We start from the raw sequence: 14,878 nt of genomic DNA on the forward strand, positions 1-14,878 counted from the left end.
AGCACCATGGAACCAATGGGGCTATATAAATAATAATAATAATAATATAGTATGTAAAAGATGATATTAAAAACGCATTTTTATACGGAATGCATACTGATCCGAGCCGAGCAAATAATCGCATACACGCATTGCACTTGCATTACAAAAGATAAGCCATATGGGGCAGCACGGTGGCGCAGTGGTTAGCACAGCAGCCTTGCAGCGCTGGGGTCCTGGGTTCTAATCCCACCCAGGACAACATCTGCAAAGAGTTTGTATGTTCTCTCCGTGTTTGCGTGGGTTTCCTCTGGGCACTCCGGTTTCCTCCCACATTCCAAAGACATACTGATAGGGATTCTAGATTGTGAGCCCCATCGGGGACAGTGACGACAATGTGTGCAAAACTGTAAAGCGCTGCGGAATATGTTAGCGCTATATAAAAATAAAGATTATTATTATTATATTCCACTAGTATCCAACTTTAATGGATGAGAATGGGACTGATTTTTTTTTTTTTTTTTACACGCTAGCGTGAGCGATTCCTAATTCAAATACTCGCTCTATGAGTTTATGGAATTCGAAAAATCAGGCAAAATCAGTGTGAAGTGATTTATTTTCTGCAATATCACCAGAGCAAACTCCGTTCACCATAATATTTTAAAGGGACACTGTCACCTGAATTTGGAGGGAACAATCTTCAGCCACGGAGGCGGGGTTTTTGGGTTTTTGATTCACCCTTTCCTTACCCGATGGCTGCATGCTGGCTGCAATATTGGATTGAAGTTCATTCTCTGTCCTCCGTAGTACACGCCTGCGCAAAGCAATCTTGCCTTGCACAGGCGTGTACTATGAAGGACAGAGAATGAACTTCAATCCAATATTGCAGCCAGCATGCAGCCAGCAGGTAAGGAAAGGGTGAATCAAAAACCCCAAAACCCCGCCTCCATGGCTGAAGATTGTTCCCTCCAAATTCAGGTGACAGTGTCCCTTTAAAGGGGCCACCCTTTTTTTTTTTTTGAGCAAAATCGCATTGGCCCACATGTATGAAGGATTACCATTTTGGTTAAAAGTTAAAAGTATTTTGATTGTGTCTTATGTTGTATGTGTTTGCATCCCAAAAATTATTTTATGCATTACAGAGATGTTTGTGTTGAAAGAACTCAGATTTATGAGCAAAAAAAAATGGTAAAAAAAATAAAACATCTGCCAACATGTTGACTTTAAATTAAAGTCATAAATTAAAATCTCATGCAGCATTAGGTAAATTCTGGCAGAAGTAGGTGAAATTTAGATCTAATAATAAATAATAATAATAATTTTATTTATATAGCGCCAACATATTCCGCAGCGCTTTACAAATTATAGAGGGGACTTGTACAGACAATAGACATTACAGCATAACAGAAATACAGTTCAAAACAGATACCAGGAGGAGTGAGGGCCCTGCTCGCAAGCTTACAAACTATGGGATCTACAGGTTATGTGCACACAGAGTTTTTCAAGGCGTTTTTAAACCAGTTCAAAATCCTCCTCAAAGACACAAAACTCCTCAAAAATGTGGAAATTCTCCCCTGAAAACCCAGCAAATAGGACTGTGCACAAAACCATAGAACAAAAAAAAAGCAAGAGCTGCATTTTGGACACAATAAAATGTATTATTCATGGAAAACACAAATTCATACACAAATTCATTCTATTACCGACCAGGAAAAATCTGTCTCTCCTGTTCCTAGCATGAAAAAGATCTGAAAAACATCTCAATAAATAAGGCCTTCACAACTCCACGCATTACAATGGGTGAAACCCAAATCATAAACTCACATACTAATCAATTTATGCTGCACATTTTCTCATCCACAATGTTGCTATAGTAATAACCTGGAATTTTGTGGAAAACCCGTTGTGTATATTACACATGTGATCATGTGAACCCTAATATTTCTGACTTTGCCTCATGAAAACTACATCGGAAGTGCTTGTGTGAATCAAGTCAAATAAAGAGACGTGTATTTTTGCAACAGGTTTGTGCTTAGGTCTCTTATACACAGATTACTTTAGATTATTTATTTTTTTAACACTTCTAAAATCCACCATGCGTTTTAAACATTTTTCATTGTGGTTTTTCTAAGAATTTTTTCTTTTGTTTTTTTTTTTATATTATAACAAATGGCAAAAACAAAGATGCTGTGTAAGAAGGCTTTTCAATATGATATAGAATTTTTAAGCATCATCTGGTTGCATCATTTTTGACCGAAAAAATGCTTTTAAAAACACTACAAAAAAGCTACAAAGTGATATGTATGGATCTTGCCTTAGGCCCGGAAGGGCTAATTCACACTTTCGTACAGCAGCCATATTTTCTCTGCAAGATATACAGTATAAGATGCTGTTAGTTTGAGTAATTAGATGTACAGTCAGGCAAGGACATCTGGTTGTAATATGGGAGATAAATGATGTCCACTCTATGGTCCTGTGAATAAGCCCTTACTGTACAGCGCAAGCCTAAAGGTACTGTCTTTGCAAAGAGAACGACAACAATCCGTGACGTTGCAGCGTCCTGGATAGCGATCTCGTTGTGTTTGACACGCAGCAGCGATCTGGATCCCGCTGTGCCATCGCTGGTCGGAGCTAGAAGGCCAGAACTTTATTTGGTCGTCAGGTCGGCGTGTATCGTCATGTTTGACATCAAAAGAAACGACGCCAGCAACGAGCATAGGGCCCCTAGATGTGTGTCGGATCGATACACTCCGGCTGTTTGACATGGAGCTAACAACCAGCGAGAACGAGAAGTGAGTCGCCGTTACGTCACTGGATCGCTCCTGCATCGTTCTGGAGTTGCTGTGTTTGACGTCTCTACAGCGACCTAAACAGCAACGCTCCAGCGATCTAGTTTAGGTCGGCTCGTTGTCTATATCGCTGCAGCGTCGCTGAGTGTGACGGTACCTTTAGGGAATTTATGGGGTGACCAATGTCCTGCATGTGTGCCTAAACATAAAGGACATGTTTATCAGCTGTTAATAAAATACACAGGGTATAAGCTACTTACAATGTAGATCATCTCATTTTCCTGAAGCTGCTTGATCACAATCTGGATCTCCTTTATGTGTGTATCAGGGTGGTTGTCGACAAATCTTTTTATTTCTTCCCCCATTATTGTGGCTGCTAATTCATTTGGGAAGTTCAAGGCTTTTCCAGTACCAACAGCTGAGACAGCAACCGACTTTACTTCATTCATAGAACTGCATTTATTAAGACACTTGCGGATCCCATCTCTCAGATCCTAAATACATCAATAATATAGATAAGCATTGGCATCAACATACAACAACTAACAGGGCCAGTTTTAGACAAAGTGGGGCCCTGGGCAAAAGTTTAAAATGGGGGTCACATATTGCACCATCACACAGAAACATTTCTGCATTTCTGCATTGAAGCATTACAATGAAACCCTGCAAAGTGCTCTGGATGAAGCTGCTCCTCCTATACATAAAACAACTCGGCACAGACGGCAACAACCGTGGCACACGCTGCAAACACGTTTCCTGCAGCGGTGCTCCAGGTGCACAGAACGTCTGTGGAGAAAATCTAATCTACCCGAAGATTTCATCCATTATAAGTTCATGCTAAAGACATACAACTCTGCCCTTCACCTCTCCAAACAAACCTACTTCAACACCCTCATCACCTCCCTGTCCAATAACCCTAAACGTCTCTTTGACACGTTCCAGTCCCTACTCAACCCAAGAGCGCAGGCCCCAACCACGGATCTCCGTGCTGACGATCTGGCCAATTACTTCAAAGAAAAAATTGACCACATTCGACAGGAAATCATCTCCCAATCTCTTCATACCATGCACTGTCCTCCCTCCCCCACTGCATCTAGTTCACTCTCTGACTTTGAACCAGTTACAGAAGAAGAAGTAAGCAGGCTCCTTGCATCTTCTCGCCCGACCACTTGCACCAGTGACCCCATTCCGTCACATTTCCTCCAGTCCCTTTCCCCGGCTGTCACCTCTCACCTAACAAAAATATTCAACCTTTCCCTCACTTCCGGTATTTTTCCCTCCTCATTTAAGCATGCCATCATACATCCATTACTTAAAAAACCATCCCTCGACCAAAACTGTGCCGCTAATTATAGACCTGTCTCTAATCTTCCCTTCATCTCTAAACTCCTCGAACGCCTGGTCCACTCCCGTCTTACCCGCTATCTCTCAGATAACTCTCTTCTCGACCCTCTTCAATCTGGTTTCCGCTCTTTACACTCTACTGAAACTGCCCTCACTAAAGTCTCTAATGACCTATTAACAGCTAAATCTAATGGTCACTACTCCATGCTAATTCTCTTGGATCTCTCTGCAGCATTTGATACTGTGGATCATCAGCTCCTCCTCACTATGCTCCGCTCCATCGGCCTCAAGGACACCGTTCTCTCCTGGTTCTCCTCCTATCTCTCTGACCGATCCTTCACTGTATGTTTCGCTGGTTCCTCCTCCTCTCACCTTCCCCTTACTGTTGGGGTTCCTCAAGGATCAGTCCTAGGCCCCCTCCTCTTCTCTTTGTATACTGCCCCTATTGGACAAACAATCAGTAGATTTGGCTTCCAGTACCATCTCTATGCTGACGACACCCAACTATACACTTCTTCTCCTGATCTCACGCCTGCCTTATTAGAAAACACCAGTGATTGTCTTACCGCTGTCTCTAGCATCATGTCCTCCCTCTATCTGAAACTAAACCTGTCAAAAACTGAACTCCTCGTGTTTTCTCCCTCTACTAACCTACCTTTGCCTGACATTGCCATCTCCGTTTGCGGTTCCACCATTACTCCAAAGCAACATGCCCGCTGCCTTGGGGTCATCCTTGATTCTGACCTTTCATTCACCCCCCACATCCGATCACTGGCTCGCTCTTCTTACCTGCATCTCAAAAACATTTCTAGAATTCGCCCTTTTCTTACTTTCGACTCTGCAAAAACTCTTACTGTTTCACTTATTCATTCTCGTCTGGACTATTGTAACTCTCTACTAATCGGCCTCCCTCTTACCAAACTCTCCCCGCTCCAATCTGTCCTGAATGCTGCTGCCAGGATCATATTCCTCACCAACCGTTACACCGATGCCTCTACCTTGTGCCAGTCATTACACTGGTTACCCATCCACTCAAGAATCCAGTACAAAACTACTACCCTCATCCACAAAGCACTCCATGGCTCAGCACCACCCTACATCTCCTCTCTGGTCTCAGTCTACCACCCTACCCGTGCCCTCCGCTCCGCTGATGACCTCAGGTTAGCATCCTCAATAATCAGAACCTCCCACTCCCGTCTCCAAGACTTTACACGTGCTGCGCCGATTCTTTGGAATGCACTACCTAGGATAATACGATTAATCCCCAATCCCCACAGTTTTAAGCGTGCCCTAAAAACTCATTTGTTCAGACTGGCCTACCGCCTCAATGCATTAACCTAACGATCCCTGTGTGGCCTATATTAAAAAAAAAAAAAAATTAATTAACTGGTTCATGCAGCTTTACATGAACACCCAAGCCTTACACTATGGCTGGTCCGAATAACTATAGCAATTGTTACCATCCACCTCTCGTGTCTCCCCTTTTCCTCATAGTTTGTAAGCTTACGAGCAGGGCCCTCACTCCTCTTGGTATCTGTTTTGAACTGTATTTCTGTTATGCTGTAATGTCTATTGTATGTACAAGTCCCCTCTATAATTTGTAAAGCGCTGCGGAATATGTTGGCGCTATATAAATAAAAATTATTATTATTATTATTATTATTTCTGATATATTTACACGTGTCGAGTAAACAAGCGTAATCAACAATATTGAAGTCGTTCTACGCTTGTTTCCCTCTTTACTCCAGCTGAGGAAGAATGATGGGCACAAATAGTTCTCCAAACAGTGTAATGCAGGTCCCATGTAGTACATATAGTATAATGCACTGACTATGGTCCTTGATAGAATATAATGCAGCCCCCCTCAGAGAATAATGCTGCCCCCTCATAGAGTATACTGCAGCCCCCTCACAGAGTATACTGCAGCCCCATAAGAGTATAATGCAGCCCCACACGCACACACACAGTATAATGTAGCATCCTCATAGAGTATAATGTAATCCCCTCATAGAGCATAATGCATCCCCCTCAGAGTATAATGCAGCCCACCTCAGAGTATAATGCAGACACACACACATACTTACCTCTCCTCCTTTTTCTCCTGCTGCTCTGGCTTCTGCAGAGTGTCTCACCAGCTCCACTGCTGGCACACGCTGAGTCAGAGGCAGAGGCGGGAGTGATGGGAGATGCCGATAAGTTGAATGCATGATGCGGAGTGGGGGAAGCAGGGCCCCTCTTACCCACGGGCCACATAGTGGCTGGGGGCCCTGGAGGCGCGGGGGCCCTAAGCAGCTGCCTTGTCTGCTTGCCCCTAACACTGGCCCTGACTATCATCAATGAGCAAATGTCATCAAATAAAGTGGTATATGGGCATGCCGGGTGCTAACCAAGTGACTTCGGCGTGCTCAAATAATATGTTTGAGTCCTCGTGGCTGTATATCTTGCAGCTGATTGATAGTTGCAACACATGCAGAGATTGCCTAACAAACAGAAAATCCCTGCATGTGTTGTGGATATCGAACAGCCGTGAGACATGCAGCTTCGGGGACTCGGAACATATTTTTTATGCACGCCGAAGTCACTTGGATAACACCTTATCCAAGCACATTGGCTCATCACTAACAACTACATAGAATACAAGCATAAGCTTCTACTTCTACTAGGCAGTATAATAATGATGTACAGTTAATTGTTCAATGAGGGCTTTGACCAATTCCCTGCGCTGTTATGAAGGAGAAGTGACAAGACAGTTCAACTAGCTTTCCGCTGGTAAATTATTTATCCCAAGCAATGGATTGGGTCTAGAAAATCCATGATTAGCCACAACTACAATAATATTAATGACCTATATTTAGGAAAGGTCATCTATATCAGATATGTGGTGGTCCGACGCCCGTCACCTCCACCAATTATCAGTAGCCAGCTGCGTATAACACTGTATGGAGCAGCGTATAGTTTTTTAGCCGCTCCCAGGTACTATGGATCATCTGATATTCATTGGAATGTAGATATAGGTCATCAATATAAATGTACTGACAAACCACTTGACAAAATGAATGAGAATCACAACGTAAATTAGCTGAAATCCTTAATCCTCGCAAACAGTAGAATATTTTCACTGCTCTGGTGACAAATGGCATTTGTTTTCCCATTCTGGTTTCTAAAATTCAACAAGCAATAGAGGTAAATTAATATAAATGTAATATTGATATATTACCTGTTCCGGGGAGTTATTTGCTTTACTCCATGTGCTGCAAATAATGAAGATCACACATTTGCACTCCAAGTTATAGCTTCCTCCGGCAGTAGGTAGTGGGATACAGTGACCAGCTGTAAGTGCACTTTTACTTCCTATTGTAGCGTAAAATTTTTTAGAAAACTGATTTCCCGCTGTTACCTTTAGTTCTTTGGTTATATTCAAAAAATCTAAACATGGTTTTGTCGCCAGCAATGGAAAAGCAAGCCCATCAACCTGTTAATGACATACAACAAATTGGTATTAACTTATAGCCCAAAACCCCAAGCCCTACATTATACAACATTCAGATAAATGGGGCATATGGTGCCCAAATAGTATCACACATTCAAAAGCTAAAGGGAATCTGTCACCCCCTTGGGCCATTAATATGGGCAAACAGGTTGTAGACAGATGAAACTAGTCATACTAGTTTTATATCTTTTGTTGCTTTATGTTAATTAGATCCTCAAGGCTGTCTGGAAGATAAGACTGCCTCCTTGCTTCATTATACTACATTTCTCCCTCCCCCGCTCTTCACTGTGAGCCTGTTGTATTAGGTTCCTGGCCAGGAATCCCTTTGGCTGTCATGTTCCTCTGCACTACTCCACCCTCCTATGGGCACTGAATTCAATTTTTTTCCACGCAGGCACCAGAGAGTCATTTTAACTTCCCCAAGACAATTTTTCTTGCAAACACAAGCACCTAAAAAAATCATGGACATGTGAACAGTTCCATAGATCATAATGGGCAGATATTATCTGTAAAACCACAACGTTAACAAATACGTGAAAAATGGACATTTACATGAGACCTTATACTTAAATTGCCCACAAGGTGGATGCAAATGTCTCTGTTTTTTCTTCAAATGAAAAAAGCACATACAAAGTCTCTGTTATTATGAAGTTTAAAATCTGTTCTCTGATTAAAAAAAAATATGTTCCCATCTTCAAGTAAGATTATCTGTGGTGTGCAATAACAATAAACATTGAAGGCTCCTTTTTTATATACTGTTATATACAGCTCTGGCAAAAATTAAGAGACCACTGTAAAATGTTCCGTTTGTCTGATTTTTCTCGTTATAGGTATATTTTTGAGTAAAATGTAAATTGTTCATTTATTCTATAAACTTCTGACAATATGTCTCCGAATTTCCAAACAATAAATTTTGTATTTTTTTTCTGAAAAGGAGAAATGGTCAAAATAAAAAAACAGTGCTTTCAGACCTCTAATAATGCAAATAAAACAAGTTCATAATCATTTAGAAACAACAATACTAATGTTTTAACTCAGGAAGAGTTCAGAAATCAATATTTTGTGGAATAACCATGATTGTTAATCACAGCTTTCATGCGTCTTGGCGTGCTTCCACCAGTCTTTCACACTGCTCCTGGTGCAAAAATGTAAGCAGTTCTTCTTTGTTTGATGGGTTGTGACTATCCATCATCCTCTTGATTACATTCCAGAGGTTTTCAATGGGGTTCAGGTCTGGAGATTGGGCTGCCCATGACAGGGTTTTAATGTGGTGGTCTCTTAATTTTTGCCAGAGCTGTATGTGAAAGGAAATGCACATATTGCCGACAATTCCCACTTGAAGAACAATAGTGTTATCATACTGCGTAATGTGAAATGTGCTATAGTTAATGGTGTAAATGATGTGTGATTTGACAGTAGGGAAAGTGAGAGTTAATGTTTGGGACTAGCCCAAAGTGGGAGGGACTAAGCTGAAGGGACAGAGACAGTCTCCTGTTAGAAAGGGCCAGAGTGCGTAGAAAGAAGACCCAAGGTCTGATGTGAGCAATGCTGAATGATGTGGCTGTTCCTAACGAGAGAGAAGACAGACAGAGGATAGCAAGATCCTAGCAGAGAGTAAGGCTAGGTTCCCATTGTGTTAATGGGAACGCGCTAACGGACAGCGTTGCACGGCGAAATTAACGCCGTGCAACGCGTCCGTTAGCGCACCCATTCACGGCAATGGGAACGCGCAGCACTAGCACGTGCCATGTTCGGCACGCACTAGCGACGGACCGGTGTTTTATGGCGCGCCGCGGACGCTGCTTGCAGCGTCCAAGGCGCGCCCGCGGTCCGTTCCCCGCTCTCGCAGATCGGGGATCTGCGAGAGCGGGGACTTTACCGCGACCCCGGAACGCGGCCCCGGTAAAAACATTGCGTTAGCGCAATCTGCTAGCGCTAAACGGATTGCACTAACGCAATGTGACCCTAGCCTTAGAGAGAGGTGACCAAAAGAACAAAGTGATCGATCTGAGACGAGTCCATGGTCAGAACACATAGCAGTAGGGCCCAGAGTTTATAACTCACAGAGGTAATGGGCCTAGATGGGACAGAGTACGCAAGATGAACAGAGTGCCCTGGGCGGGAGTTTCAGAGCATCAGAGACAAAGAAGAAGTACTGGCAATATAGTTCCCTAGAGGGGAAAGAACACGTGGTACCACGGGTTGAGAATAGGACTCTTACTAACTGGACTATAGTACTGAGCTGGGGTGACGTAGAGAGGAATGTTGAAAATACAGGATAAGCGAGTAAAGAGGAAGTAATTGAAAGTGTGTGTGGAAAATGCCCCATATTGAAAAGGAAACATTCATCAAGTTGTGTACCCGCTATCTACTGTATATAATCCCCCGTCGTTATTTTTGACTTGTGGTCTCCCTCATTAAATTGTCAAACATCTGGTCTTGGCAAACCAACAACAATGGTTAAATATGACCTGCAAAGGCGTAGGGTTCCCACAGCACAAGTCCATACACCCAGCAAGGACCGCCACCTCCATGTAACGTGTCAGGGCGCAAGAGATGAGTACCTCGCAAACGGCTATCACCTTAAGCCATGTTTCATATGTATGAAGGGTTGGTTTTCAGAAGAACAAATCTATCCTCAATAAACAAAATGTAGCCACAGGTCTTATGTAAGTGTCAAGCATGGTAATATTAACATGGACAACAAAAGTGTTAGTAAGGTGGGCATCTACAAATCCTACTACTCTCTTGGAAATAATACAATCACCAATACACAGTTACATAGTTACATAGTTACATAGTTGAAACAAGGTCTCGGTCCATCAAGTTTAACCTTTCTCTGCCAGTTATACTTTTTTTTTTTTTACTAAATTTTCTACAACACACAATGTTATGTTTACTGAAGAAATCATACAAGTGTATAAAAAAAATCATTCAATGGTTGATCCGGACCAGTGGGACATATTTTTTCTCACTTGTCATCCGTGTGCAATCTGTTTTTTTACAGCAGCAGCTATTAATAATTTCCAGGATAATTTACAGTTTCCTATGTTAAAGAATTGTAATGTATCCATTAAAATCAGATGTCACACTGATGGTCCGTATACTAATAGTATACTGATGGTCTGTATACTGATGGTCCATATAGTGATGGTCTGTATACTGATGGTCTGTATACCGATGATCCGTATACTGATGGTCTGTATACTGATGGTCCGTATACTGATGGTCTGTATACTGATGGTCTGTATACTGATGGTCCATATAGTGATGGTCTGTATACTGATGGTCTGTATACTGATGGTCCGTATACTGATGGTCTATATACTGATGGTCTATATACTGATGGTCTGTATACTGATGGTCCATATAGTGATGGTCTGTATACTGATGGTCTGTATACCGATGATCCGTATACTGATGGTCCGTATACTGATGGTCTATATACTGATGGTCCGTATACTGATGGTCCATATACTGATGGTCTATATACTGATGGTCCGTACACTGATGGTCCGTATACTGATGGTCCGTATACTGATGGTCTCTATACTGATGGTCTCTATACTGATGGTCCGTATACTGATGGTCCATATACTGATGGTCCGTATACTCATGGTCCGTATACTGATGGTCTGTATACTGATGGTCTGTATACTGATGGTCTGTATACTGATGGTCCGTATACTGATGGTCCGTATACTGATGGTCCGTATACTGATGGTCCTTATACTGATGGTCCGTATACTGATGGTCCGTATACTGATGGTCTGTATACTGATGGTCCATGTACTGATGGTCTATATACTGATGATCTGTACACTGATGGTCCATATACTGATGGTCTCTATACTGATGGTCTGTATACTGATGGTCCGTATACTGATGATCCATATACTGATGGTCCGTATACTCATGGTTTGTATACTGATGGTCTGTATACTGATGGTCTGTATACTGATGGTTTGTATACTGATGGTCTGTATACTGATGGTCCGTATACTGATGGTCTGTATACTGATGGTCCGTATACTGATGTCTGTATACTGATGGTCCGTATACTGATGGTCCATATACTGATGGTCTGTATACTAATGGTCTGTATACTAATGGTCTGTATACTGATGGTCCGTATAATGATGGTTCGTATAATGATGGTTCGTATACTGATGGTCTGTATACTGATGGTCCATATACTGATGGTCTGTATACTGATGGTCCATATACTGATGGTCCGTATACTGGTGGTTCATATACTGGTGATCCATATACTGATGGTCTGTATACTGATGGTCTGTATACTGATGGTCCATATAATGATGGTCCGTATACTGATGGTCCGTATACTGATGTGTTGTGAATTCTGTGGCTGAATTCACTCCTGTGGTCACAAGTGGTATTGCAGCTTCTGAGCTTCCTCCCTCAGGTGTTCTGGTGAGCTCGTTGGCTGCTTTGTTATTTAACTACACCTGATTCTGTCTTCCTTGCTCCTTGTCAATGTTCCAGTGTGGGACCTGAGCTCCTGGATCTTTCCTGTGGCCTGCTGCTCTGCTTAGATAAGTGTTTCTTTGCTTTTGTTGCTACTTTTTCTGTCCAGCTTGTCTATTCCTTTTTGCTGGAAGCTCTGAGACGCAAAGGGTGCACCGCCGTGCCGTTAGTTCGGCACGGTGGGTCTTTTTTGCCCCCTTTGCGTGGTTTTTTGCTTTAGGGTTTTTTGTAGACTGCAAAGTTCTCTTTGCTATCCTCGCTCTATCTAGAATATCGGGCCTCACTTTGCTGAATCTATTTCATCCCTACGTTTGTCTTTTCATCTTGCTAACAGTCATTATATGTAGGGGGCTGCTTTTTCCTTTGGGGTATTTCTCTGAGGCAAGTCAGGCTTGTTTTTCTATCTTCAGGCTAGTCAGCTCCTCAGGCTGTGCCGAGTTGCATAGGTAGTGACAGGCGCAATCCACAGCCACCTTTAGTTGTGTATAGGATAGGTTCAGGTATTGCGGTCTACAGAGATTCCACGTCTCAGAGCTCGTTCTATTGTTTTTGGGTTATTATCTAATCACTGTATGTGCTCTGATTGCTGGCACACTGTGTCACTGGATTTCCTACATAACACTGATGGTCCGTATACTGATGGTCTGTATACTGATGGTCTGTATACTGGTGGTCCGTATACTGATGGTTCGTATACTGATGGTCCGTATACTGATGGTCCATGTACTGATGATCTGTATACTGATGGTCTGTATACTGATGGCCTGTATACTGGTGGTCCATATACTGATGGTCCGTATACTGATGGTCTGTATACTGATGGTCCATATAGTGATGGTCCGCATACTGATGGTCCCTATACTGATGGTCTGTATACTGATGATCCATATACTGATGGTCTGTATACTGATGGTCCGTATACTGATGGCTGGATACTGATGGTCTGTATACTAATGGTCCGTATACTGATGGTCCGTATACTGATGGCTGGATACTGATGGTCTGTATACTAATGGTCCGTATACTGATGGTCTGTATACTGATGTTCCATATACTGATGGTCCGTATACTGATGGTCTGTATACTGATGGTCTGTATACTGATGGTCTGTATACTGATGGTCCGTATACTGATTATCCATATACTGATGGTCCGCATACTGATGGTCTGTATACTGATGGTCTGTATACCGATGGTCCGTATGGCATCCAAATAGACCCGAATGGGTTTTTTCCACGAACAGCACTTCGACCGAAAATACAGTTGTGTGAACGAGCCCTAACAAGCCGCAATATGGTAGCAAAGTGTCGATAGTCCCTTATTTAAGCAGAACAGAAATAATGGGGCCCCATATCTTTCTTAAAACTGGTAGCTGTTTCTGTAATGGAAAAACTACAATTTTCAGTTGCACACCAAGTATTATTTCTTGGTTTGATTCTTAATTTTGTTTTAAGGGGAGTCAATGCGTTAAGGCATGCTAAAATGTAAACTACATGAAATACATGATGTTCTTAAAAACTCAGAATAATCACACTTTGAAAGAACGTATGAGTGAAGGAAGCCTTGAGACTCATTCACATGCAGTTTTCTTTCCATAGGAAAAGAACAATCTCCAGAAAAATTCAATAGTAAGTCTGCATTAAGTTTTCTGGATGAAACCGACAATTTTTTTATGTGCTTGTGCGTAATCGGCCTAAAAAGCATTAAAAGGATTGGCATGCTACAGCTTTTTTAACCCCTCTGTGACCTTAGACGTACTATCCCGTCGAGGTGCCCTGGGCTTATCTGACCCTGGACGGGATAGTACGTCATAGCCGATCGGCCGCGCTCACGGGGGGAGCGCGGCCGATCGCGGCCGGGTGTCAGCTGCTTATCGCAGCTGACATCCGGCACTATGTGCCAGGAGCGGTCACGGACCGCCCCCGGCACATTAACCCCTGGCACACCGCGATCAAAGATGATCGCGATGTGCCGGCGGTGCAGGGAAGCACCGCGCAGGGAGGGGGCTCCCTGCGGGCTTCCCTGAGCCCCCCGCAGCAACGCGATGTGATCGCGTTGCTGCGAGGGTCTCCTCACCTCCCTCCCTGCTCGAGCCCCGGATCCAAGATGGCCGCGGATCCGGGTCCTGCAGGGAGGGAGGTGGCTTCACAGAGCCTGCTCAGAGCAGGCACTGTGAAGCAGCCTGCACTCCTATCAGATCAGTGATCTGACAGAGTGCTGTGCAAACTGTCAGATCACTGATCTGTGATGTCCCCCCCTGGGACAAAGTAAAAAAGTTAAAAAATAATTTTCCAAATGTGTAAAAAAAATAAAAAAAAATATTCCAAAATAATGAAAAAAAAAAAAAAAATGATTCCCATAAATACATTTCTTCATCTAAATAATAAAAAAAAAACAATAAAAGTACACATATTTAGTATCGCCGCGTCCGTAACGGCCCGACCTATAAAACTGGCCCACTAGTTAACCCCTTCAGTAAACACCGTAAGAAAAAAAAAAAAAAAACGAGGCAAAAAACAACGCTTTATTATCATACCGCCGAACAAAAAGTGGAATAACACGCGATCAAAAGGACAGATATAAATAACCATGGTACCGCTGAAAGCGTCATATTGTCCCGCAAAAAAAGAGCCGCCATACAGCATCATCAGCAAAAAAATAAAAAAGTTATAGTCCTGAGAATAAAGCGATGCAAAAATAATTATTTTTTCTGTAAAATAGTTATCGTATAAAAGCACCAAACCATAAAAAAATGATATAAATGAGGTATCGCTGTAATCGTACTGAC

At 42.5% G+C, this 14,878-nt stretch overlaps 1 protein-coding gene across 4 annotated transcripts in view; it reads right to left on the reverse strand.

The window, feature by feature from the left end:
• The window catches only part of LOC138650247 (protein mono-ADP-ribosyltransferase PARP14-like), a 155,513-nt gene that overhangs the window by 55,874 nt on the left and 84,761 nt on the right, over positions 1-14,878 (reverse strand). For all 4 annotated transcript variants that reach the window (XM_069740625.1, XM_069740624.1, XM_069740626.1 and 1 more), the window contains 2 exons: positions 7,330-7,584; positions 3,029-3,262 (listed from right to left, as the gene is read on the reverse strand). In XM_069740625.1, coding sequence (XP_069596726.1) covers positions 3,029-3,262; positions 7,330-7,584 — 489 coding nt within the window. The remainder of the gene's footprint in view (positions 1-3,028; positions 3,263-7,329; positions 7,585-14,878) is intronic.

Source organism: Ranitomeya imitator, chromosome 1 (genome assembly GCF_032444005.1).
Source record: "Ranitomeya imitator isolate aRanImi1 chromosome 1, aRanImi1.pri, whole genome shotgun sequence".
Classification (NCBI taxonomy): Eukaryota; Metazoa; Chordata; class Amphibia; order Anura; family Dendrobatidae; genus Ranitomeya; species Ranitomeya imitator.